The 26,886-nt window shown below is 42.1% G+C and overlaps 1 protein-coding gene across 6 annotated transcripts in view; it reads right to left on the bottom strand.

Annotated features, from left to right (window-relative positions):
- ELMO1 (engulfment and cell motility 1) overlaps window positions 1-26,886 on the bottom strand; it is a 464,393-nt gene that overhangs the window by 280,553 nt on the left and 156,954 nt on the right. For all 6 annotated transcript variants that reach the window (XM_019483404.2, XM_019483406.2, XM_019483405.2 and 3 more), the window contains 5 exons: window positions 17,663-17,762; window positions 7,092-7,243; window positions 6,380-6,458; window positions 2,832-2,882; window positions 168-290 (listed from right to left, as the gene is read on the bottom strand). In XM_019483404.2, the coding sequence (XP_019338949.1) occupies window positions 168-290; window positions 2,832-2,882; window positions 6,380-6,458; window positions 7,092-7,243; window positions 17,663-17,762 (505 nt within the window). The remainder of the gene's footprint in view (window positions 1-167; window positions 291-2,831; window positions 2,883-6,379; window positions 6,459-7,091; window positions 7,244-17,662; window positions 17,763-26,886) is intronic.

Here is a 26,886-nt window from a genome sequence, read left to right as displayed (position 1 = left end):
ACACTCACATGCACGCACACTTTGTTTGTTTTAAAACAATCACAGAGGAACAGCAGTGAGTGACAAGGAGTGTCAATATGATGCATCTACCTTCCCCATTCTACAGACAAAGCCTGGTATTATAGCTATCCCCTAACAGTTCTAACTGGATTGTGATAGATACTTACCTGATCCTGTGGATCCATTTTGGTCATCATTCTGTCCTCCAGAAGATTAAAGGTGAGCACTTGCAGAACATAAAGCTGGTGTGCCATTTCATTATTGATGGCCCTCTGTGCTCTGATAACGTGCTATGAAAGAAAGATAAACAAGTGAGCACTACCTACTATGTTCCTATCACCTCCTCCCATCAGCTGGGTTCAAGTATTCCCTTTCCTGTGTCTGATAAGTAATACTATATGTATAACATAGGAAAAAAAGGTAAAATTTAAGCTAGCAAAGTACACAGGTACTCCATGAACTGTGATGGTATAGTGTATCCCTCCTGTTAAATTTCTTGACAGAAGTACACAGGAGTCTTCTCCTCCAATACCCTAGATACAGTATATGCATCTCCACATGTAAAGGGCAGAAATTAGTAACAAGGGCTAGGGACAGACATTACACATAAACCGGTTTAAGTAATCAGAAACTGGCTTAAACGTGTAACAGAACAGATGTTCAGTGCACATAAACCAGTTTCAAAATGGCTGGAACTGGTTGGAGATAAACCTGGTTGAATGTAGTATCAGACTTAACTGATTTAGGTCAAACTGGCTTATGCAATGTTTGTCCCAGACCCTCTGCTGGTTTAAGTTAAACCAGACACCCCCAGCATGCTCTCTGGGCTCGGTGGAGTGCTCTGCTCCACAGCAGGGCTGCCCCCACCCCCCTCTGCCCACAGCAGGATCTGCTGGCTTCCCTGTGCCCCCCTCTTCCCCCTCCCTCACCACTGGCTACTTAAGCAGAGATCCCTTCCTCCTCTCTCCCACAGCACAGAGCGTAGCCAGCATGTGGTATGCTAGCTAATGCTGTGTAAGGCAGATAGGGCAGTGTCTGCTTTGGGCTTTTTGGAAGTAATCAACAGCTTCGATGGTAATGTTCCTGCATTCCTTCCTTTGAAAAAAGCTGTTTAAGAAGAACTTGCAATGAACAAGGCTTTGTTTTCTGATGGGGTTTTAAATGCTGTTAACAGAGTTGATAAATGCTCTATCAGGGAGTGGGGGGAGGGGAGGATCCCTCCCTAATCACTGTGTCCTGCTGGGGACTGGCCATGCCCCCCTCAGCATAATTCTGTGCAAGGGAAGGGAGGGCTGCACTAGTGCCTCCCAGCTTCTAGCCTGAGCCACAGCAGGCATTTGCCTGCATTTCTGGAATGTATGTCTGGTTACAAAACTAATTTAGCCTAGCCAGGTTAGACTAACCTGCAAAGATTGAATCAATTCAGACTCAGGCTTTTTGAATGTCTGTCCCTAGCCAAGGGCATCCTTTTAAAGAGAATCCACGTCAAGAGGCTATGTGCAAAGCGTATATTAAAAACAGACAATTGGTGTCTAAGCCTAATAGTATTCCTGCTGTGGTTATAGCTTGCTGATATAACTGTCATATTACAACTACTGCTGCAAGGGAGCAGCACTGCAGTCCTACCTCTATTAGACTAGCTCATTCAACATGAGGAAAATGATTTAAAATGTAACTAAAATTACAATTAAACACCCATAAACACAAAAATAAGTCACTATTGTTACAATGAAGGTGCTAAAAATGGTGGACAATTTTAAAAATTCACTGAGGTAGACAAGAACATCAGTGATGCTAAATGATAGAATCTTCATTTTAAGGGATTGTATAGAAGTTATAAATCACAGATCCCCACCCCACCTCAGCACACTAATATAGAAAAGGATGGGTATGCTAACCAACATGGTGCTGTTCAACAGCAGTGAAAAACAGAATGCTCTTTCCTCCATACAGAAGAACATTTTTGACTGTGAATGTCTCTTCTACATAAACATCTCACTGCAAGGAAAAGCATCTATTCCTAGATCTAGTGTAATATGTACATAGCCATTTAGGGAAAAATATACAGGAGCAGTCTACTTTTGCCACAATGACCATCTGAGAGACAGACAGAGAGATCTCCAAACTGCATTACTTGTTTAGCCTGCCTATTGTCAGATGCTGCACTCATATATTTTAGACTGGCCTTCCCTTTTTGTGGATTTGTTCACACTCAGTGGCAAAACTCCCAAGATTTTTCAGGGAGAGCAGGAGCAGGCATTTATTATTAAGTTTATTATTTGACTTTGAAACATGTATTGTGTTTCTTCCCTTTAAGTACCATCATTACAAACAATCTATCAGCCTGCAAATAATCTAAACTGAGATATGCAAAAATTAGCTGTAGAATCAACATAGTGACTGATTTGGTAAAACATGCAGAACTGTGCATCCTTGCATGCTTGGCCGTTGGTTCAAGCCCTGTTATTAGAAATGCATTACTAACATCAGATCATTACACATTTTTTAAACCTTCCCTGGTTTTCATGATAGAGCTCACAACCTCTATGAAACGAAGAGCCAGAGCCTCCCTCTTCTTCCCCCTCCTCCCATCTCCAATTATTACTTCTTGGTGCGGTAAATGTCAAATATACTCAAGCTGGGAAAATAACCTCTCACAGAAAACTTTTAGCTTACTCATTAGCAGACTGAGTGGGGTAGCAAGTCAAAACACCATAATGAAATACAGAAATAGGTGTATATTTATTTTTTCACCTATCAAAAAAAATTACACTTGGGTTTTTCTTTATGTTGATGAATAAAATCTTTCAAAACTTTATGCTAATACTTACTGTTAAGATGATTGAACGAAGCTGTTTTTGTGCCAAAATGTTTGCCATCTCCTGTATTGGTAAAACACAAAGATTTAGCTAGAAGTATGTATTTCCATGCTGTAACCACAAAAAGGATCTCTTTACAGATGTGTTTTACTATTGCATATTTGTACTGCTTGTCATCAAGAAGACAAATTGGAGGTCTGAACTTCATGAAGTTAGCATTTTAGCAGTATCTAGATTCCAGAATTATATGGAAGGGGGCTCAGAGTATTTTTATGATGCATGTCCTTTTCCATTTGTTCTGGGGAATGCATGTGCATGTTAGATGGCTCCATATATTTTTAAAACTATACTTTTTTTCATAAATATATTATTTAATAATATGGGTGAAATCTTTTGCATTACTATTTACACATACATTGGGATCAGAAAGGAGGTCCCCATAAGAGATAACACCTCAGTGGGTTAAATCTAGAAGCCAAGAGGCTCTCTCATAAATTGGAGGTAGCTTCTGGAGATGTTGGACCACTGATTGTGAATTGTGTCTTTTGTAATCATTAGCTCATGTCATCACTGCTTTACAAAATGCATCTCATTTGTACTGATATTTTGTATTTAAGAAAACCATAATGCTCACTGGGGTCCTATACAGATAAAAGTGACTTCAGAATATAAGTTGTTTAGTTTCCATTAAAATATAGAATAAGCTAGAAAATGGGACAATTAAGAAACAGAACTGCAGGAAGGATGCATCAAAGTCAAACAAAGGTACTAGAAGTATTAGAAGAAAACCTAGATGAGAACAAAGAGAGAATATTCTAACTTACAGCCAGAATGCAATTAAAGATGCTAATAGTTTTCTCTTCATCAAGCTAATGGCATTATGACAAAGAGCAGAAGTAAGAAAATAAAAAAGTGGCAGAAGACCAAAGAATGTTTGTTTTTATTTGCAAGCGTCTGCTAACACAACAGGTTTAGACCATGAGTAGAGCAACCATTCAAATTATAGCAATGCTTTTATCGATGCTTTTTAGAAAGTACAACAGAACTGCAGGGGGAGTGCTAGCCTTACAATGTGCTTCACAATGCAGAGACTGAACAAGATAAAAAACAGTCTAGTCCAAACTTTTGTCCACTATAAGTAAGAAGGCTAGATGAGGAATGCATTGAATAATTCTTTCCCCATTCAAAGGGAAAATCATGGAACGATTGCAAAAGCGTGTGATAGCAGCACACTTGCTTTCTTTAAAGTTTGTTAGTTCCCAGATTTAACCCAATGTGGAGCCTCTTTTATTAGGATCTCCTTTCTGGTCACTGCTTTTACTTTATAGGTTTGGAAAAATGTTATTGAAATAAATCAACAGGCCTCTTCAGTAAACCTGCTAAAATTTATACCATCTGAGTGGCTGGCTCAGGTAAAAAATATCCTGAGGTCTGTCATCTGGTACTTGAAGAGTAAAAAGAGTGAACAAGATTTGTTTGACAAAAGTTCTCCACCTAGTTCTATGCAGCATCACCTCCTTAAATGTGGACTATGCAGAGAAAACACTACACTTTAAACAGTTTTTTACATGTGTGCTTTGTGTTTCAGACTTGTACTGTAGCAAGAACTATTTTTCCCCTAACACTACTTATTCTACTATGATAAAGAAGGAGTTGGGGTTTTTTTCATTTTCCTTACAGAGCCAGAAAAAGAAAGGGGAAAAAGCAATAAAAGCACAAAAGCATCTAGCAGCAATTCAGATCTGTTCCTTGATTACAGTGTAGCTGACTACAGTCTTGGATCCTCATAAAAAATGCAGTTTACAAGCGTTTGCCAAAGCTGCTGGCATCACGCAGGATTTTGATATACAACTGTGGACTGCAACCCCTTTACAGAACCTACAGTGAAATATTTAGACAATTAGTATGTGGTTCCTACATTCTCCAGGTCATAGCACTGTATGTGATTGCCAATTAGGAAGAGCCACACTGCACTCTTTTATAGAGCCAAGTATAAATTCTAAACCACAGGCATGAGAATTCTTATTCAAACTCCTCTGACCACTGTACCTGTATATTTTCTATTTTTGACAATATAATTTTTCAGTTCACTGCTTCGCACATCAGCTAGTTGCAGTAGGTATTCGACCTGCAAATCTTAGTCCTCATAGCAGAATATTAAATTTGCTGAGACTGTATCACCTCATTATTTTGTTCCAGAGAAGTAGAATGCAATAAAGGTGAGCTTTTTAAGCATAACTCAAAGTCAGCAGAAACTTTTGGATATACAGCCTAATACTTAAGAAGATACAAAAAGCAAGATGTTGTCTACTTTTAGTCGTTAAAGGTTTCATGACACTTTCTGCAAGCATTTCAGGGTGTTAAAACTTCAGCTCCATCACTTTTGATGACCTGAGACTCTCTCTCCATATGAATCTGTTGCTATTTTTTTCCTTCCCAGTACGTACTAATGGAGAAAAGTAAAGTTGCACTGCAGTGGTAGAAGCAGTTTAAGTGGGTAAAAGGAAACTCCTGTAGCTATGACCAACCTCACAGGGATGTTGTGAAATTCAACTGGCATCTACAAGGCACTATATGTGGAATTACTCTCTGTGGAAGTACTGATTTCAGAAGCATGCAAAGTCACGGGTAAATATATATAAAGGTGCTTTTATTCCTGGAAAATAAAAATAGCATCTTTTCAGCTTGAGTTCTACCTACATTTTAGGCTTCAAACATGGAATTGAATTGTTAAGAAACAAGAACCAATAGATTCACCCTTTAACAACTTGAGATCAGATCCTACAACCATATTAAGTAGAACTCATTAAAAAGGAAAGTATTTTACAAACTAACAAAAATTGTTTCTTGTGAACATTTTCCATATTTTTCTAGTCTAATATTTTGATTTTTTTTAAATAGATCTCCTTGGTTATCTCCTAGCTCATCACTGCTGAGGGATAAGAGACGTAAAAAAACAAAAACAAACCCCAGCAACAAAAATATTCTATTTAAACTGTCATCTAAATGAATAAAATGGCTCCCTTACGCAATACATTCACATTCTTAAAATAGTTCTATTTGAGGCTTCTGATTTTTGGCATTGAGTTAACTAAGTGAAACATTACTACATTTAAGGAACTCCCATATGACAGGATATTTTCTTTTAAAACTCTGGCATGAAAAGGCTTCCACTTTTGAAAAAAAAATACTTCACAAAAAAGCAAGGGCATGCTGGCAAAAAACTCAGTGCACCAACTAACAAAGCCAGCCTCACAGCAACAAATGTAAGTATATTGTGCGGTTTTCCTAACACTGTCAGTATATTTTGAATTGCAGCAGAAGGCAGCCAGAAAAGCATGATTTGCCTCTTGTTGATGCCAGTGCAAGGTAGAAGTAACTGCATGCGAGTGAATGAACTCTTACTAGCATAAAGCAAGTGTGAGCGTGCTCAAAATTAGCCCCTTCCTCAGTTCCAGCCAATAATAACAGAAGGGCAGGAGAGACAACAGTGATGGATGTAAGCAACCAAAAATAGTCAGCATAGGCCTGTAGATGTACAACCAAAACCCATGACTCACCTGCCTCTTGTCATCAGGTGCTTTAAGGAAAAGTGCGTTTATGACTGCAATGGTATATGTTTGGATTTCTTGATCTGTCCTATATGGAACAAAATGGTAATAATAAAGGCAGATGACATGCACACAGATATACTTCAGGAAATATTTCTCTGGGAAAAACAGCATATTAAACTGTTGTCAAAAGATACTCTTTAAATTAGCCAGATAGTGAATGACTAAAATTTTTTATTTTAATTAGACTGAAAGCTCCCAAATTGTGTTGCAAGAAAAAAAAAATGCAATTTTACCCAATATCCAGGATTGTGGAGGACAGGTTCTACCTAAACTTCCATTACTTACACAATGCACAGACATATTAAAAACTCTTTCCTATTTTACCTGCATTCAAAAAGGGACATTGCTCAGTTTTCCAGAGAATGGTAGGTAAATGCACCTATCTATGTATTAATCAATATTTCCCACCTTAACTGGAATATTGTCTCTTCATTTTGTTTCTCCCTTTTGTTCGGCCTTGCAAACAGCTACTGCATAGTCAGTTTGGTCAAACCCAGTTATACACAATGAACAATATTACAGGATCAGTTACAAGTTGTTCAGTCATGATTAACAGATTAACTGACTCTATAGACGGGGCTAATTTATTTTAATATTCATTTCTACCCCTAAAACACTGAGTTTATTTGAGAAATCAGACAGTATCCAAGATACTCACCCCTGAAGATGTGGGATTAATTGGCCAATAGTAATTTCTTGTGCTACCTTTTGGTATAGATCATGGCTATTGAGCACCATGGATTCCAGGATCGCTAATGACCGTTGCAAGATAGAGATGTCTGCTGCAAATTTGTTCACGTAACTTGCTATCTGCAAATGTAAATATGCAGATAATTCGTATCTTGTTATGAGGATGGGGAAAAGAGACAAGATTCAAAAGCAAAGGAACTGTTTATGTAGCAGCAATTTGTTAAACATACATGAAGGAATACCAGGAAAGTGATCAACCAATTTGCTCTCTTACTGAAATATGAACATTCTGTAGCAAATATTGATTTAAATCCCCAATTTCCTCCAGCTATTTCATCAAACATTCAGACATCATATACAAAATTAATCACCATCAAAAAAGTTTTGTTTTTTGTGGGAAAATTTTAGAAAGAAGAGATTTTTACTCTTTTTTATGTTGCTCACACCATAATAAACGCTACTAGTTATTTTTCTCCTATTTCTTTTTCTCTTAATACCACTATCACTGATCAAAGCAACTAATGGCAAGAACATTCTAAAGCAAGAGCAAACTCCCCAGCGAAAGCTGCTTCCTTTTAACGTAACACGCACACATATTCTCTCACTGTCATGATAATGATTGAAAAATTTGACATGCTACAACTTACAAATCAAGGAACCAAGCCTGGCTCCAGACAAGGTTTGATAGTACAAAGTTGTTAAAACATCGTTAGCTGTCCACCCTTAATAAATATTTAATCTCTGCTGAAACTAAAACAGTTGTCTTGGTTTTGTGCAGTGTGGTCATAATACCCTTTAGCAAGCCATATAAAAAGTTTGGCCATGCAGTACAGCACATCAGAGCATACCATACCAGATACCCATGATGGTACGCTGTGTACACAATCTTTAGGAACATTGCATTCTGGTGAGGACGTGTTCAAAAAGTTCCCACAATTTCCTAGGATGCACTGACAAACATGTCTCAGCAAAACAGTACATGTGGAAATACAAACAAGGCTTGGGTAGAAGAACAGCTGTTCTGTAGCTACATACTAAATAGTTCAGCTTTAACTGCATGAGGTATCTGCCTTTGATTACACAACTTCAATTAAAAACTGCTATGAAGGGCAAAGTCTTAGTTTAGTGCTTGTGAAATTTTGAGAGGAAACAGATGTGGAAAACCTGCTGTTTTAAAACTTTTGTCACAGACTTAGAGACAAAAGGGAGGGAGAAAAAATAAATCTAGTATATGTGGCTACTGTCCCTGCTGCTACAGACTCCCGTTCCTCTCTGCATGTGTTTTAGCACTTGCAGCTGACACAGGGCATGTCCACACATGCACACACATGCGCTTGCAGCAGCTCAAATAGAAGCGGTGCAAATTTGAGCTGGGGCTTTTTGCCTCAGCACACGTACTCGGACATGCACTTTGTTGTGGAGCAAATTGTGCTACCTGGGGCAAAATAACCCTGTCTGGCTCCTCCCACATCTGCAGCCAGGGGGAGATAGAGCCCAGGGCCAGCACCTGTGCTGTCCCCAGCAGTATAAAAAGCTGCTCTGTCCTGGCCCCAGCAATAAAAAAACCTGCCCTGGCAAGTAGCGCAGGGCTGCTCGCTCTCTGGAGCTTCTGGGGCTCAGCCACTTGGTACCTGGCGACACTACCCCTTGTGCCAGCTGGACTGCTGCAGCAGTGTCCCAAATCCATTTTTAAAAATATCCCAAAATCCATATTTTTCCAGAATTAACATAAAAGACCATTCTATACATACACACACACATACTGTCTATCTATCTATAGAGAGAGAGAGAGATAGAAATCAGTTGGGCAATGCTTTATTGGTATATTTACAATGTTAAAGCAATGTGGAAGCCTACCAGGGTCTCTATCATCATGATAAAATAAATTCTAAATACCTGTGTGTGTTGATGTGTACTTTTGGTTTTCTTTGCACATGATGTGTGTGTGATGGAGGATGTGGTGTTTGCAGGAAGGGGGTGGGAAGGGTTGTGGGGGATGGCGGGTGGGTGTGTGTGGAGGGATGTGGGTTGGTGTGTGGGTAGGTATGGGGTGATTGCTGGGAGGACTGTGGGTGTGGGGGGACCTTGTGGGGGGCATGGTCAGGACGGGTGGGTCCCCTGGCCCCCACAGGGTGCAGCCCCCCCACATAGCACATAGAATGCCCCCCCCCACAGTGCCCCAGCTCCTCTCTGGAGGGCCCCATCCCCCATAGGCCCCCAGCCCCCCTCCCCGGGTCCCAGGCACCTTGGAGGGCCATAGGCCCCCCCCCCCGCCCCCAGGATCCCAACTCCCCCTGGAGAGCCATAGTCCACCTGCCCAGGGTCCCAGGCATCCCGGAAGGCCACAGCCCCTGCCAGGGCCCCAGCCCCTCCCACCCAGGGCCCATAACTTACCTTTAGCAGCAGGAGCGGGAGTGGGGTGCTCTGAGACATGGCGGCAAGACCTGGCATGGCATGCAGGGACTGCATGCCAGACCCAGCTGGGTCCTGGGGCCTCTCTGCTGCTGGGCCAGGTCCTTGGTGGCAGGACCTGCCACCCTCAGGGCTCCTCTGCTGCCCAGCCAGGTTGGGCCCTTGGTGGTAGGACCCCGGTGCAGCATGCAGGGACTGCGTGCCAGGCCAAGCTGGGTCATGCCGGCCCTGGGGTCCCTGTGCTGCCTGGCTGGGTTGGGCCCTTGGTGGCAGGACCAGGCACAGTGCACGGGGACCACGTGCCAGGCCCAACCAGGCCCTGCCACCCTCGGGGCCCCTGTGCCGCCTAGCCAGGCTGGGCCCAGGGCAGCAGGACCGAGTGCAGAGACCACATGCTGGGCCCAGCCAGGCCCTGCCACATGTCACAACCCAAAGTTGTGATTTTTTGTTTGTGTGTGCTTCGGCACTGCTAAATTATTTTCCCGCTAAATTGCAGCTTCTTTGCACGGTGGAGTTTTCTGCTGCAGAAGAGAACCCCGGTGCAACGGAGAGTTTCCCACCAATTTGTAGCTTTCTTTGCATGATGCATTTCTTTTTGCATCTAAGAAATGCTCGGTGCAAAGAGTTCTCGCCATTGGTATGAAAATTCAAGCCACATTATTGGTTCATGTTAAAATATGCACACGTGGCGGCTAGCGATTGGTTTGCTAGCCGTATAAGAAGCTTGTGTGGTTTCCGCCCAAGTTGGAGGACTCCACGAACATCAGGAGGAGGAGACTTCACGCTGTGTGAAGATCTCTAAGCGCTGTGGATCCTCATGGACCCAACGCATTTCTTAAAAGGCAATAGAGGCCTGACCAGCCTCTGGCCTCTCCCCGTCGCCGATGGATTCCTAGACGTATCCCTTCCTGCACGAGAAACAACCGAACCCACAGAGCTTCAACAACTCCGTGGGAAAGAACGAACTTGTCGTAGTCCTCTAATGAGGATTTAAGCGGAGCTGTACCTGGAAAACTGTCCAGCCTACACCACGACCACCTTTGGTGTAAGTAAACAATCTTTAAATCAACCACTACGTGTCCGTGACTAATTCTAGCTCGCCCCCGGTCTTCTCCAACCCCGCGTGCCCGGGCTGCTGGCCATGGCCCGCGTGCACAAAAGGGCCCGGATCGCCCCCGGCCCGCACACCACACTCGGGGCTACTGCACTGCCCGGCTGGGCCAGGCCCAGGGCAGCAGGACCCAGCACGGTACGTGCCAGCCAGGCACCAGGAGCAGCCCCAGGGCCGGCAGGACCCAGTGGGCATGGCACGCAGTCCTTGCACACTGTGCTAGGTCCTGCTGCCCTGGGCTTGGTCTGGCCATGCAGCGCAGGAGCCCCAAGGGTGGCAGGGCCCATTTGGGAATGGCACATAGGGACCACGTGCGACGCCGGGTCCTGCCACCCTTGGCCCGGCCCGGGCAGGCGGCACAGGGGCCCTGAGGGTGGCAGGACCCGGCTGGGCAGGGATTGGGGGGGGCCTGGTGTTGGGAGGGGCCTGGCAGGGATCGGGGGGCTGGGCAGGGCAGGGCTGGGGGAGTGGGCGGGGCTGGTGGGGGTCCCCCCCCATGGTCCCCTCCTCCTCCTCTAGCCCCCCCCAACCCCTTACTCACCAGCACTGGAGCCCTGGTGCTGAACACGAGGCCTTGCCAGCCGCGTGTTTCAGCACCAGGGCGAGGGGCCAACCATGGAGATGCTCTGGTAGCCAGAGCGTCTCCCTGGAGGACCCAGCCTCCAGTTGCATCAGGGCATAGTCTGGGACTGTGCCCTGCCCTGCTTTTTTTTTTGTTTTGTTTTTTTTAGACCCCTGTGTGCGGGCCGGGCCCTGATCCCGCCCTCGTCGCCATGCGCAGCGGTGATTCCGATCCCATTCTGGCCGCCATGGGCAAGCCGGGGGCCAACTGGGGTCGTACTGGACCCATCTTCGGTGCACGCGGGCTGTGGCCAGCAGCCCGGGCATGCGGGGTGGGAGAGAACCGTGGGGCGGTTTAGCACTCACGAGTTAGAATTAGTTACGGAGGCATAATGGTTGATTGAAAAGATTGTTTACTTACACCCAAAGATGGTATTGGTGTAGCCTGGACAAGTTTCCAGGCACAGCTCCCGCTTGAACCCTCGTTGGAGGACTCTGACAAATCGATTGCTCCCACGGAGTTTGCTAGGCTCCGCGGGTCTGGTTAAGTTGGGTTCGAAAAGTTTCCCCAGAGTTATTCAGGCTCCGCGGGTCCGATAAGTTTTCCCCGGAGTTTGCTAGGCTCCGCGGGTCCGAAGTTACAGGAAAGGCATACGTCTAGGATTGCACTCGGCAACGGGGAGAGGCGAGAAGCGAAAGCTCCGTAGGTTCGGTTCTATTGCCTCTATTGCCTGCTTAGGGGAGGCGCGCCGGGTCCGCGAGGGTCCGCAGCGCTTGGAGATCTTCACACAGAATCTCTCTCTCTTCCTCCCTCCTCCGGCTTGGGCGGAAACTACCTAAGCCTTATGTATGGCTAGCAAGCCAATCGCTAGCCGCCACGTGTGCCTAAATTAGGAATAGGCCAATAACATGGCGCGGATCCTAATACAAATGGCGGGAACTTCTTTACAACGTGTATCACTACGGTGCAAGAAAGAGATGCACGCTGCAAAGAAGCTGCAATCCGGCGGGAAATCCCCCACTGCACCAGAGTTCTCTCTTGCAGCAGAGAATTCTACCATGCAAAGAAAGCGACAAATTTGGCGGGAAATAATTTAGCGATGCCGAAGCACACACACAGACAAAAAATCACAACTTTGGGTTGTGACACCCTGGATATCCAGGGGTTTAATTTTCTCCCTACACTGCAAATGTGCAGTGCGGGAAACATTTTCTTGTTCCCACCCATGCCTCTTGCCCTGCCTCAAAGGGGTTTGAGGCAGGGCAGGAGACACATGCGCGCTTGTCTGGACATGCCCATAGTGGGCAACACTCCTCCTACAATAGCAATCTGATCACTGATTTAAATGTATAAGTTTAAATGACTAATACATACATTTCAGTTCCTCAGCTCCTCAGGAAGGCAGTAAAGAGAGTGTAGGCACTCTTAAATTATTTTGCATTCAAGTGAGGGGAACATAAGTGTACATGATGGAATTTAGGTCCAGTAGTCAGGATGCAGATCAGCATGGCAGAAAGTGACCATTGTAGCCATCTTTGTAAAGTATAAGGAAGTATCAAGAGTAGGAGCAACAGCAGTACTAGTAGCCCTTGCCTACATTAGGATTTCAGCCATTGCTGCAAGTGATGATGTAGTTGATATATCAGTACATCAGAATATAGACTGTTCCATTTTACTGTAACCTAATTTTGAAATCACAGCAATTCAAATCATGTTTCACGGATGTAAATAATGAGGCATTTGCTCTAGTCCAGCTATACAAGTAGGTGAAATTCCAATGGAAACAAAGTCTCAGGCAGACCTATTAATTTTTGTATTGCCACAAAGGGAGAGTGGAAGCATATATAAATCAGGTTTGCCCATTTGCAGTCACACACTGCACTAAATTATGTTCCCAATGCTCCCTGGGGGACAGGCAACTTGCATATGCTCTTCAAAGCCATTCATATTCATGCTGGCCAGAAATAGCTGCTGCTCAGTTGTGAATCCTGAATTAATATATTTTCCTCTTCCCCTTTAAATAAGTCATGTCAGATTTCTAGGACTAGACAAGTAGAATAAAAATAAGTAAAAAACAAAAGCAGCCCTCTCTATTAGGATAGCTGAAATTCTGAATTCACCAAAATATCTGTCTAAAAACAGCTGTCTGAGTGTAAACAATATATTCATCATATGGTTGCCACTGTTTGCTGAACACACCAGGATGACCACTCTGTACCTAAGATGGGATTTTTGGCAGCAGACAGAGGATGTATTTTGACAAATTCAAAGCATGTGGAAAAAAAATTGCTACAGTTATCAAAAATTTTGCTTATGCGAAGCATATTATATAAAACAGTAGATCCTTGTGGAAAGCATCAAAGAAAATTCCAACTGTTTTTAAATTTTCTGTAAAAGCTTGTCACGTTGCTCTATCTTACACATGTCGGGGAAGGGTAGCTCAGTGTTTAAAGTCTTAGCAAGACAGTTAAACCATCAGCATCAGAATAGCCCTGCTGGGGTGTCTACTCCGCCCTGTTTCAGGGGTGTAAGTTGTAGTGGTGTTGGTCTAAGGACATAGGCAGACAAAGTTCTTTGGGTAAATCTGATATCTTTTATTAAGCCAATTAATCTGCCCTGTATAATGAGGACCTTAATGTCTTGCCACAAGGCACACAGGAAATCCGTAGCAAATTGGATCACATCATCTGAACCTCTGCTCCATGGTTTAATCCCATCACCAGCTATGGGGGAAGGGAGGGAAACCCCCACAAAAGAAAGACAATTATAACAGAATGGTGACAGAAAGCAAAATGCATCTGGTTCTTTAAACAGCGCACTCTTCATTAGTTTTCTGGCCTGGAACATTTTGATGCCACTGAAGAGATACTGAAAGAAACCAACGCAGAATTGTTCTCATGCCAAGTCTTACTGCAGAGCAAACTTTTCAAGCATGTGCTTCATTTTATTTTATAAAGGACTGTTGTGCCAGTTGGCACAAGATAAGCAAACTGTGAGTTGTAAAAGATACAGAGATATCTTCCCTGCTGCTTGGCCAGCTGAAAAGAACTCATCTGTCAGTTGGGATTAAAAAAGAGAAGTGGATAAAGGGAAATGATTATTAAAATCCAACACTGGAAGAAACCCACACAAAGCGTAGGGTGACAGGTGCTAGAGTATGCACTGCATTGAATGTCATGCTGACGTTCATTATAATTATTAATTTGGTCCCTGCCTGGTAGGGAAAGGGTAGGAGCACTTTTCATCCCCCTTATCAGCACCTTCTGTGATTGAATCAGTCCATCAGCAACATTAAAGGGCTTAACACGAGAGAACAGAGCAGCAGGTTCCAATGATATATGAAGTTGCACATGGGCGCAGAGATCCTTAAATATTTTGCCAGATCAACAGAAGAAGCACCTTTCCTCCATTTCTACCTTTTTCCTCCTTTTTTGTTTTCTGTCTTCTCAAAGTCTTTCCTCACTGTGTTCATCACTGCTCTGATAACTTTTTCCTCTTTCTCCTTGCCAGGATGACACAATGAAGTATTAGAAGATGCAACTCTATTTTTTAAACGAGGCTGCTCAGGGGCAGTTACTTTATACAAATGCCAAGTACTGAAAACAATGGAGACATACCAATTTCAGCAGCACACCCACACATTTTTCCTGTAATTACTTTTATCCTGAAAGCAAGAGATGTGACAGGATTGGACAAAGATGTCTATGTTAGCATTTCAAAATCCTTCTGTGGTCTTCATACACAAGTTTTAATGGGCTTCTCCTAGCCAAAAGCATATACTGTACTTGGTCTTGTCCTTGACAAAGTGTTTATGAACAGCTGGGTTTTTTTGGGGAAGGGAGTTGGCAGGGTGGAGTGGCAGGGGGGGTTGTAAAAGGAAATTGATAATTTTATTTGGAAACCATCAAGTTGGGGATTTTTTGTCATTTTTTTTTAAGAAGCAAAATATGCAACTCTATATACTCAAGATATGCATCTATACACACTTCCCTATAAATATTTATACATATCAATCCAAACAGGACACTCCAGCAATTCCCTGAAGAAGTTGTTACAGGTATGTCTATACCACCATAGGACATGCCAGGTAGACAATAGACACGCAGTGAAACACACCAAGCTCACTCCATGTGTTCTGTGCTTCAAAGAGATGCAATGTAACACCTTTACTGTGTCACTGAATATGCTTATTGGCGTATTACTAGGACAGCACTCAAGGCAGATGCATTACACACCTTTAGGGTATACTGGGCACACATGGGAAGGACAGGCCACGCGCTTCCTTAGGATATTCTCTAGTACATGAAATATAGACCAAATTAACCCCATTACCTTCAGTGAAGTTCCACAGGACAAAAGAACAAAAAAACAAAAAACAGGCTTAGGCTCATATTTTTATAAACCAAATATCCCAACCTGAATTAGAAGTTAATTAAAACCGGGTACAACCACACATGCAATTAATGCAAAGCAATAAACTCCAGTGCATATCGTGCCAGAGTTTATTTCTCCTGGGTGTTCCATTTAAATGTTTGCCCAGGACCACAGCATGCTAAGCTGGGTCAGAGCAGCCAGAGCTAGCAGGAGGCCCCCCAGGGGTCAGCCTGCCAGCTCAGGGCTGCTCCCCACTGGTTCAATGTGCTGCAGAGCAGCCGGCTGGGGCACGAGGGTTTCCGTGTGGGGTGCTGAAGAGTAAAAAACTCTGAAGTAGGGTAGTACTGGTATTTATAAGCACTACCCTCCTTTGGAGTTAGTTTACTCCAGCTTAACGAGGTGCACGTGTAGGCGTGCAACATTTAATGAGGAGCTATTTAGTCAACTCCGCAGTAAACGTCTTGTGTAGATGTGCTCACTGAATGTTAAAATCCTAGTTCTGTATGTTGCTTTTTGCTTCCATCTTGGAAACAAACTAGATTAGTCCATCTTCTCTTAAGTGATAGTCATTTTCAAACCAAATTTAAATTGCAAACACTACCGGAAAAATATTTATTTGGAAAGAAGAGGACAGAAAAATAGGTCTTGTTCCACGGGATATTTGAATGTTATTGCTGCTGCTGCTACTTCACAAAAATATTTTGAGTCTTAGATTTCATAAAAGCTAAATTTGTGATCCAATTTGTCCTGACAGTGCCTTAAAAGAGACATGGTCACCGTAATAAAAAAGTCCCACACTTCTGCCTGTTTTCCTTAAACTATGGAGGCTCACGTGACACAAGATTGTCAAAAAATAAAAAGGATTTGTGCAGAAAAACAGCTCTATTTTTGTCTGTTCTATTAGTGTATTTTACATTCCTTTTTATAATAGCTTTCTATTGCCTAGCTAGTTTTTTGTTTGTTGGTTTTTTAGATGCTGGGACAAAAGGCTTTTAAAAATAGGAAAATGTTAGAAAATTACAGGGTTCTATGTTGGACTGGTGTGCTAGATTCACAAATGACTTTTAACTCACTTTGCAAACTGACCAGAATTTATGTTAATAGTTTCCATTTGTAATACTCCCTTTGGGTAATAGTCTACCCAACCAAAACAAAAAAAATAAAAAATAAAGCATTCCAACATTGTTCTTGATTCAAGTCAAAAAGAGCTTTATCTATACTTCCATTAAGCAAAGTTGGTATGAATCATAATTTCATAATTAAACTAAAATGAACTTCATTACCAGGGAGTTGCCGTGATTTAATGGTGTCAGTTACAAATCAGATATTCAAGATATGGTATGGCTGGAGAGACAGTTTTCAAGATCTGGGATAAAATTCCTCAGATCTCATTGCATATCTGGATCTTTAAAGACATACTGAGCAGCTCAGGATTAGGAATCAGTCTCCAATGCTGAGCATGGCACAGCTTTAAATTTACAAATGCATGAGGGACCAGGGAGCAGCTCCCATATCCTGGACTCTCTGTGCACTGGGAAATTTAAACAGGCTTCTCAGCAGCCCAGCTACAAGAAGCAGCTCCGGGGCAGGCTTCATGGCAGCCCTTTAACATGCCACATGTGCAAATTAAACCATGATAAAAAAAACAAACAGCCACAAAGATGCTCCATATTAAAAGCAGATCATCATTGTGACTGGTTTGCCATTTTTATTAGATGATGAATTGGCTAAATGTGCAGCATGTTACAGTTAACTGTACAATTAATGTAATATCTTTCAGGGTTCCTAACAAATCAGTAAACTTTTTCTCATATTCATAAGGTGTTAGAAAACACCATGCAACTCATCTTGTTCAACCAAAGTCTAGAGCAACACACACACTGATTTCAGTAGAAATCATATCAGATCTACAGTAAAAATATATTTACAGCTTGAAATACCACCATCGTTCTCCCCACTTTCAGAAACAGGTTTTTGCCCAGATAATTATGAGCTAGCTGAAAAAGAAACTCTCTTCAAATTATTAAAATCTACAGATAAATTGGACATTAAATTGACACATTCTCAGATACAAATTTACCTTTTTGATGAATGCCACAGAGAATGTATCCCATGATACAATCCCATGATCCATCAGCTCAACAAAGGCAGTCAGTGTAAAGGACAACATGTCTCCAAAGCTGGAAGAAATAGGATTCATAACAATTACCAGTAATGCAGCACAGTTGAGACAATGGAAACAGTGGCAGAAAGCTTTTAGAAAGGCAAGACAATGAAGCCAGATATGTATTAAGAGGTAGCAGAAGAGTGAAAGAGGCCGTGCAACAAAGATGCTCCAGAACAATTTAGCATAGATATAAAAAACTGTCACCTGCAAAAGATATAGTTCAGTAAGAAAAGCACCCATCACTGGGAGAAAACTTCATGCAACACCCAAGGGAAAAGGAAAAAAAAAAGAGTCAGCTAGTACAGATCAAACTTTTCCATCATTTCACAGTATAAGAGCTGAGGGAGAAAAGCTAGCTGAGTTGTCTATTAGCCAATTATGTGGACACTCCCATTTGACGTCATCTTGCTTTCATGCCAGAGTGGCAAGCATGTTGGCAGCAAATTAGTAATTATTAATGTTTTCTATTACCAGAAAAAGACTCACACTATAAATATTTTTTATCCTTGTTGTGTAACAATTTATCCAATAATCAACATTTAAAACTATTTACAGGAAGAGGGCATGTATCCAAGCTGCCTAAAAGGAAAATAATGCTATCCTTTACTCATATTAAATAGTGCCTCAGAAGCGGTCTACAGCCAAAAGGTGCAGCAATTTAACTGAAGCTAAACTGCTAAACTGTTTTAGTGCAACCAGTATAAAAGGCTGTGTGGATGTTCAAGCTAAAATGATAAGCCTAGTTTATATCTGTTCAATTAGGCATGGGTTTAAACTGAACCCAAATACCACATATTTAAACTGAAGTAAGAGAATAGCTAGGAAGGGTTTTTCACCATTTATTAGCAATTTAAAAATGGATTTAAGTTCAGGTCCAAGTCTAACAGCCATTTCCCTAGTTTGAACAAGGCTAAGCATGGAGTGGTAGGAATCCTGTGCCCTAAATGAGGGGATTAATGCAATTTAGACATTGCAAAGTGCATAATTAAGAGATTTACTGGATCAGATCTACCATATTCAGCAGAGTGCAGAACTGAACCTGATACCCTAATAATAGTGAGGAACATGGCAATTCCTTACCTTTACAGGGTAAGTTGGTTTTTGCAAACCCTGCACCAGACTAAGACAAATCTACTCAAAACGGAAAGTTAACTTGGTACAGAGAGATACAAGACAAAAACTGTTGGAAGGTTCATTGTTGCGGCCACCACTCATCCTTTACTTGGAATGCTGAGAACCTCAGTGTGAATCCAGAACTAAACCACTTTCAAAAACATAGTTTTCATTATATTCTGAGGCTGAAAAAATTGAACAACATTAATTTTTCAAAATTGCACAACAGTTTGTTCTGTTAAATTTGACTAAGTGCTTACATTTTCAAAGTTGGGAGACACTTCATTTAAGCACTAGGCATTACAGCTCCACTAGCCTTAACATGGTAGTGGTATTACACTGCTACTTCTTTTGCCCTTTTCATTATATAGCCTAACATTAAAATGGGACCCATTATCAATGACTATTAGAGATGGGCTAAATTACCTATAGAGACCTCTGCCGTGAGGAGCCCATTTATTAATTCTTTCTGATATTAAGTATATATTCTAACTGACAAGCCCAGTTTTTAATACATTTTATCAAATTATTTATATTATCATTTAGATTAGGTATAATGTATATAATTTGTCATTCATTAATAAATTAGAGGGAATTTTCTCCCTTTTTTGTTGCACTAGAAATTATTACTTTATCTACCATGTGTGCCTTTATAGAAACTGGAAAACCAGCAAAATAGAGAAACTGTATCACAAATAAGTCAAAACCAAGTCATTGAGAAAAAAAAAGTTGAAAACTTTGGAGTTTCTGTTCCCTTTGTTAACATCTACTTGATGCCAGAATGTAATTGGCACTGGGAAGAAAAATATTGCTAAGGATTCAGGCCACCTAACTCTTCAGTTCAGGTATGAAAACTTACAATGCTTATCTCCAAACTTCCCTCCGTACTCCACTAACACTGTGGAATATTACATTTAACATTCCTGATATTTCAAGCAAAAGGCAAGCATTACTTTTTGATATTATCTGTCTTTTTCAGATCTTGCTACTATGGCAAAAGGAAGCAGATGCAAAACAATTTTAAAAATCCAGTAGTGATCAAGGATGATTATTGGCATCCTCACAGTGCATCCTGCATTTTGGGAATCACATCAGATTAAAAAATCTTAAATGACAACACAGTTATGGTTGTCATAATTTAATACAAAGAAAGCAGCTGAGACATGCAAGAAACTTCAGTGCCTGTCTCCTCCTCCTCCTGCAACTTTCCCTTGCTGTACTGAGGATACTCTATGGTTATCAGGTAACTAAAACTAATGTCATAAGAAATGTTAGTTTTCCAAAAACTGTTTCCAAAACACCGTCCATGTCCTCATATCAGAGTATCCCAGTGAATTACAATGTCTGGAGCCAACTTAAACTTCATAACACAAGTTAGAAACCTCCTGCTCAACAGGACATCTATGGAAATGTTAAGAAAATATATTAAAGGTGACTCTTCTAATCCTAAACTGAGAATGTAACAATATTAGTGTTGTTTTCACTAATTAGTTGTATATTTAGTATAATAAGGACTTACCTACATGAGGACAAATCAGGAGAGAATCTTAATTAACTAAGTATATGAACCCAGAAACAAGTTACTTCAAAGAAACTAGGGTGTAAACCTATACAACAAACTACTTCATAATAGTGTACATACATGTGTATAGGCCAACAAGGTTCTTTGGGTAGATATGATATCTTTTATTAGATCAACTAAATAGTTGGAAAAATTGTTGTTTTCAAGCTTCCAGGCACAAACACCTTTCTTCAGGCATATAGCTAGGGACAGACATTCAAAAAGCCTGAGACTGAATTGATTGTATCTTTGCAGGTTAGTCTAACCTGGCTACACTGAACTGGTTTATAACCATACAGACATTCTCTCTGGACTGAGAAAATGTAGGGACATGCATGCAATAGCTCAGGCTGGAAGCTGGGGGTGCTAGAGCAGCCCTCCCTCTCTTCCAATGCTGAGCTGAGAGGCATTGTGACCAGGCCCCAACAGGATGCTCTTATTAGGGAGGGGTATCCCCCCACCACTGCTCCTGACCAGCCCAGCAGGGAGTTGATAACAGAGCATTTATCAGCCCATCAAGAAAAGCCTATCTCATTCAAGCTCTTCTTAAACAAACTTTTTCCACAAAAGGAACAGAGGGACATAACCAGTCTGTTGATTAGCTCTAAAAAGCCCTGAGCAGACACTGCCCTGTCTGCCTTACACAGACACCTCACATCAGCTAGCATGTCACATGCTGCCTACAGTCCATCCTGTGGGAGAGGGGAGGGGGAAATTCCTGCTTAAGCAGGGACTGGCTGGGGGAGGTGTGGGGCAGAGGGAAGCCAGGCAGACCCTGCTGTGCCTACAGCCTCTGCTGGAGCTCCAGCCAGGGAGCAGAGGGGCAGGGCCAGCCCTCCTGTGGAGCACAGAGCCCCACCCAGTGCTGCAAAGCATTGGGGATGCTGGAGGACTCTAGTTTAAGTTAAACCAAGAAGGGGTCTGGGACAGACATTGCATAAACCAGTTTGACCCAAATCAGTTAAGTCTGATACTACATTCAACCAGTTTTATCTCAACCCAGTTTCAGTTATTTTCAAAGTGGTTCATGTGCACTGAACATCTGTTCTGTTACAAGTTTAAACCAGTTTCTGATCACTTAAACTGGTTTATGTGTAATGTCTGTCCCTAGCCATAGAGTGTCTGCTGTGTATGGGCCTTAATTTGGTTTATTCTAGTTCCTTTCAACTGAATTATTAAAAGCATACTAGTTACGATTAATTCAGATCTACCTGCACCTGTGGAAGAAGTAGGGGCAAAGTTTGGTCCCCAAAAACATTGGTAGTGCTTTGTTTAATTAACCTGTTCCTTAAGCATGGCAATAATGTATATATGTGAAGTGACAGAAGGTAGAAGCTTCTACCACAAAACTCTCGACCTCCACCAGATGTCACTGTAGCATTGTTGTAAATAGTACACTGGAATAAAACTGTAATGTTGGGGACTGACCAAGTAGAATAAAGAAAAATCCAAATTCCACATAACATACATCAATATTATCCAAAAACCAATCAGCCAAAGGTAAGTTTAATAAAGAAGCGTCAGAAATAGCATTGCCAAGCAATGAAAGCAATCCCAAAGTTAGTTAATCAGCAAGTTAAAATAGGATCAGTATATTCTGGATCACTAATTTAAGTTTACAAAATGGCAGTCAACTTTTGCAGGTGGAAATGGACTTCAACTTCCAAATAAAAATATTAAATTTACTTTTGGAACTTTATGTTAATACATTCACATACATATACACTCACACATACATTTTCATACTATTAAGTAAGACAGGTAGTATCATCACTTGTGGAAACTTCATGGTAATCCAAGTTTATTCAGAACAATAGTAATTTAAGAAAATAAATGTTATGCACCATTCAACCAGTGTTTCATACTGAAACAGAGTAGGAAGATGGAATCCTCTTGTATACATATTAGTACCAACATCTCAGACATATTTAATACCCTGAGGCAAAACTCTAAAAGCATCTGGTCTCAGTGGGGTTAACACCAGAGCAGGATTTTGCCTAAAGGGCACTGTTGGCACAGGAACAAATAGGTATAAATATGCTATGAATAAGTTCTAACCATCAAAGAAGTGAAGTTTTGAAAAGGCTTCCCATAGAAGTGGGGGCAAAATACTTAACTGGCTTTGAATTTTGAAATGATGTGGTGACCGAGGAGGTCCCCTCCATCCTATTTTATGTTCTTCTAACTTAACTGCACAGTTCACAGGCCTTATTCTTTTTTACTCCACACCCTGTACAATCAATTGGTTTCAAAACAAATCCTAACCTCTACCAAATTAGAACAGGAATACTTCACAGAAGTACTTTATACAGGAGAAAATGACTAAATGGGCAAGGCAATTTTCCTGCAGTTATCCCTGCAATATATACAACTGGATAAGACCAGTGATGCAGCTGATATAACTAGAGTAGCAGCATTTCGCACAAGCTTATAACTAATCCTTGTAATTCAACCAATACAGAACCTAGCTGAAACTTTCAAGGAAGTTTTATCTGTTATTTTTTATCTCAGCTAAAACCATGGACACGTGAACAGAGAGGAAATGCTCAAGGCATAAACCAAAAGCAAGCTGCACTATAGCAGCTGCACACAAATGAGCAGGCTCTGCATTTAAATGCATCAGAAACTATCACGCCTTGCACTGAAAGATATTCATTTGAAAATCGGACAAATGTAGCCCTGATTCTTTCAGAGTTAAATGACACTATAGGGCCAAGGCCAAAATTACTGTTAAGGGCAATGTTGTGTGTGCAGTTTAAAAAAAAAAAAAAATCAGAGCAGATTGACTTGCCATAGTTAATCTGTTCACCTGTCCATGGTCATAATGTGAAAGAGTCTCGCAGGGGGTCCTTTGAAGAATAGCTAGTTTTACTTTAAATTAATACTGCTGCTTATTTCACAACAGCTTTTTTGTGTATACAAGCCCTTAACATGGGAAAAAGGAAATCACCTTTATACTAGTGATTTGACTGCATTTGAAGGTCAGTGTATATTGCTGTTTTAATGGGAAATACTTTTATCCCTTCAAAATGTTAGTAAAGATGCTCTGAAAATAAGAAAGCTGTCAACAGAGCTGATTAAACATGGGCAAGACAATCCACTTTAAAAATAATAATTCAGAGAAGAAAATTATTATATGAACTTCTCAGGGCATTGGAATATTTTTAATAGTGTCATGTTCCCTAAGTAAGGGCCTTGTTACATTCATTTTAGGCAGCTCCTGAAGATCTTAAGCCCTGGATTGTCCACACACTAATACCTGAAACTAGTTTTAAGGCATGCTTTAGGTGGCTTAAAAGTTAAGTCACTCCATGACAGGTTTCTCTCTGATCTGTGTTACTCAGCTTGTGTTGCATTAATGTGTGGCCACTCCCCATAGATGAGTCATCCAAATTGCAGTCATCCAGCATCCTAGGATGCGGTGTCCCCTTCCCCACCCTCCTGTTCTGTGAGGACAAACTTTCCACCTCCTGACCTCTACTCCCCAGGAGGAAGTTCTGGCACCAAGCCAACCACCCCTCCTATCCCCAGGGTTGTGTAACCTTCCCACACCCAGAGGTGCAACCCCATGCAAACAGCCTACAGACCACACACCAGCTAGCCAGGATACTGACGGGTTCAACAGTGGGGTGTAAGGGGGTGGGAGGGAACAAGGTAGTGGGCTGGATTGGGTCCCTATGAGCTGGGGTTCCTTCCCAGGGCAGGGGCAGTAGCTTCCCCCAAAAGTACTTCCCCCACTGCTTGCATCTCCCAGCCACTCCAGGAAGCATGACAAGCCCCACATCCAAAATCCCAATTTATTAAAACATGAGACCTTCTTTAATTTACTTCCTCTTTACTAAATTTACTTAATGCATTTTTTAACTTTTTATATTATCCTTCATCATCATTGGTTGACTTCCTTTCACCACCCTTCCCCCACCCAAATTCCCTTTCCACCTCCCATTTCATTACCCACCCCCAACCCATTAATGCTCCACCTCCCATCTTCATTTTCCCACCCCACCCCCCCCTCCAAACCCCTCTCTCACCTATGCTGGCTCACCAGCCTAGTAGGGACAACTCACAGCTTTAGCTCCTAGTCAGGTCCCAGCTTGCCAGACCTCTAGGCTAGACATTCAAAAAGCCTGAGCCTGAACAGATTCAATCTTTGCAGGTTAGTCTAACCTGGCTAGGCTGAACTGGTTTGTAACTGGACATTCTCTTTAGACTGAGGAAATTCAGGCACATGCCTACAGTGGCTCAGGATAGAAGCCAGGGGGCGCTGGAGCAGCCCTCCCTTCCCTTCTGCAGGAAGCTGAGCTGAGGGTTGTGTGGCCAGGCCCAGCAGAACTCTCTCATTAGGGAGGTCTGCCTGCACGGTCCCAGGCTTTTACCTGCTGGCTGCTCAAGAGGTGGGAGTATTGCTAGCCCCCAGCTAGCACCCTGAGGCAAGGGTGTGTGGGGGTGCAGTGCATGCTTCTGTTGATGATATGGAGCCTTTTAGTTTCCCCCCCTGCTTCATCATACTGTCTGCAGCAAACTGACAGGCAAGTAAGCCAGCTGGGGGCTGATAGTGATAATAGTCTTTATCACCCAATTAGCAAAACAATGGCCTCTCTCCATTATTTAAAATTTCTTAAACAGCTTACCCGCTGACCTGTTGATTAGCTCCAAACTGCCCTAAGCAGTCACTGTTCTGTCTGTCTGCCCCAGTGAAATTGGAGAAAAACATACATACAGACACTTTTCAGCCTTAGCTAGCATACCACATGCCTAGGGTCCGTGCAGCTAGGGTCTGTGCTGTGGGAGATGGGAGGGAGGGCTGGGTTTCCTGCTTAAGCAGCACAGCCGGGGGCGGGAGGGGAATGGAGGGGCTGGGTAGGGCAGGGGGAAGCCAGGCAGACCCTGCTGTGTCTGCAGGCTCTGCTGGAGCCTTATACAGCATTAGCCAGCATACCACATGCTGGCTGTGGTCTGTGCTGTGGCAGAGAGGAGGAAGGGATCCCTGCTTAAGCAGCTAGTGGTGAGGGGGCAGGGGGAAGCCAGCAGATCCTGCTATGCCTGCAAGTCTCTGCCAGAGCTCTGGCCAGGGAGCAGAGGGGAGGACCCAGCTCTGCTGTGGAGCAAAGATCTCTGCCCAGCCCAGAGAGCGTGCCTGGATTCTGGGGACCTTTGATTTAACTTAAACCAGCAAGGGGTGTGGGACAGACATTGCATAAACCAGTTTGATCCAAATCAGTTAAGTCTGATACTACATTCAATCAGGTTCATCTCAAACCAATTTCAGCCATTATGAAACTGGTTTATGTGTACTGAACACCTGTTCTGTTACTGATTTAAACCAGTTTCTGATCACTTAAACCGGTTTATGTGTAATGTCTGTCCTTAGCCCTAGTGGCAAGTCACAGCTGTGCAGGTGGGGGACAGTCAGAGGTTTTTAGCCTTAAAATGCAACTAACTCCGACCAACATTTGAGCAGCTCAAAGTACAACATGTAACAAGGCCCTAAGCATGTACAAGATACTGCCAGTGATAAAATGAGGTAGTAGTATATTATGAAATAGCAAGCCATCTTGATAAGCAGATATGACTCACTGCTAAAATTAGTTTTTGACTACTCTAAAGTCATGAGGATAAGAAGTAGAGGCTGTAGGTATGAAAGCGGTAATTTTTACACTGAAGTCTGGCTGTTAAATTTGTCTCCAGATGTAATGCCTACTCCTAGACCTCATCCTATCAGGCGGATGGCTAAATAAAAAATGCAACAAGCAGTCTGAATGTGCAAAACAACTAGGCCCATATTTGCTCGGCAGAAGGCAGAGTAGAGTTTCACTTTATAGACAAAGTGAAATCAGAGATGCCCACGCTTTCACAAGCAACAGCTATGATAGCATACAGAAGTGAGCCATTACTCATTAAAGCTTATGAATCTTTGATTTAGGTAGACTACTCCAGTGTTTACCTTTATATATACTGACATACAGAGCAAGTTTCTCCTCCTCTTAGGATATTACAAACATTTCCAGAAGTGTATTTTATTTTCATTGACTGAAACCCATAATGTAAAACACATTATGTTGATGTAAAATGGACCTTAAACTATTGTAGTATAAATGCATAAATTATCAAAATTCAATGAAGTAATCTCCTTTTTCCATTGTATCACTATAGTTATACCAGTGTGGATTTATTTACTGTAGAAAAAGGCTCACTCCTACAAGTTAATGTGATTACTGTGTGGATAAAAGTTATTTACATTACAGGTCATCACCTTGGATGAAAGTCCAGAGAAGTGCCTTAGCCCTCTTGTAGGGACCTGTTTAGATGTCAGGATACACAATCTAACGTAAAAACTGGGGAGGAAGTACAGAATTAGAATCTTTGCCAAAACTTCATGAAAATAGACTGCCAGCTGGGAAGCAGACTGAGGCCCAGGAAATGCAACTGACTCTTACCAAAACAGCAGCTCTTATTCAATTAC

Source organism: Alligator mississippiensis, chromosome 5 (assembly GCF_030867095.1).
Source record: "Alligator mississippiensis isolate rAllMis1 chromosome 5, rAllMis1, whole genome shotgun sequence".
NCBI lineage: Eukaryota > Metazoa > Chordata > Crocodylia > Alligatoridae > Alligator > Alligator mississippiensis.
Note: the sequence above shows the minus strand (reverse complement) of the source record. Positions and strands in the feature narration are given on the sequence as shown.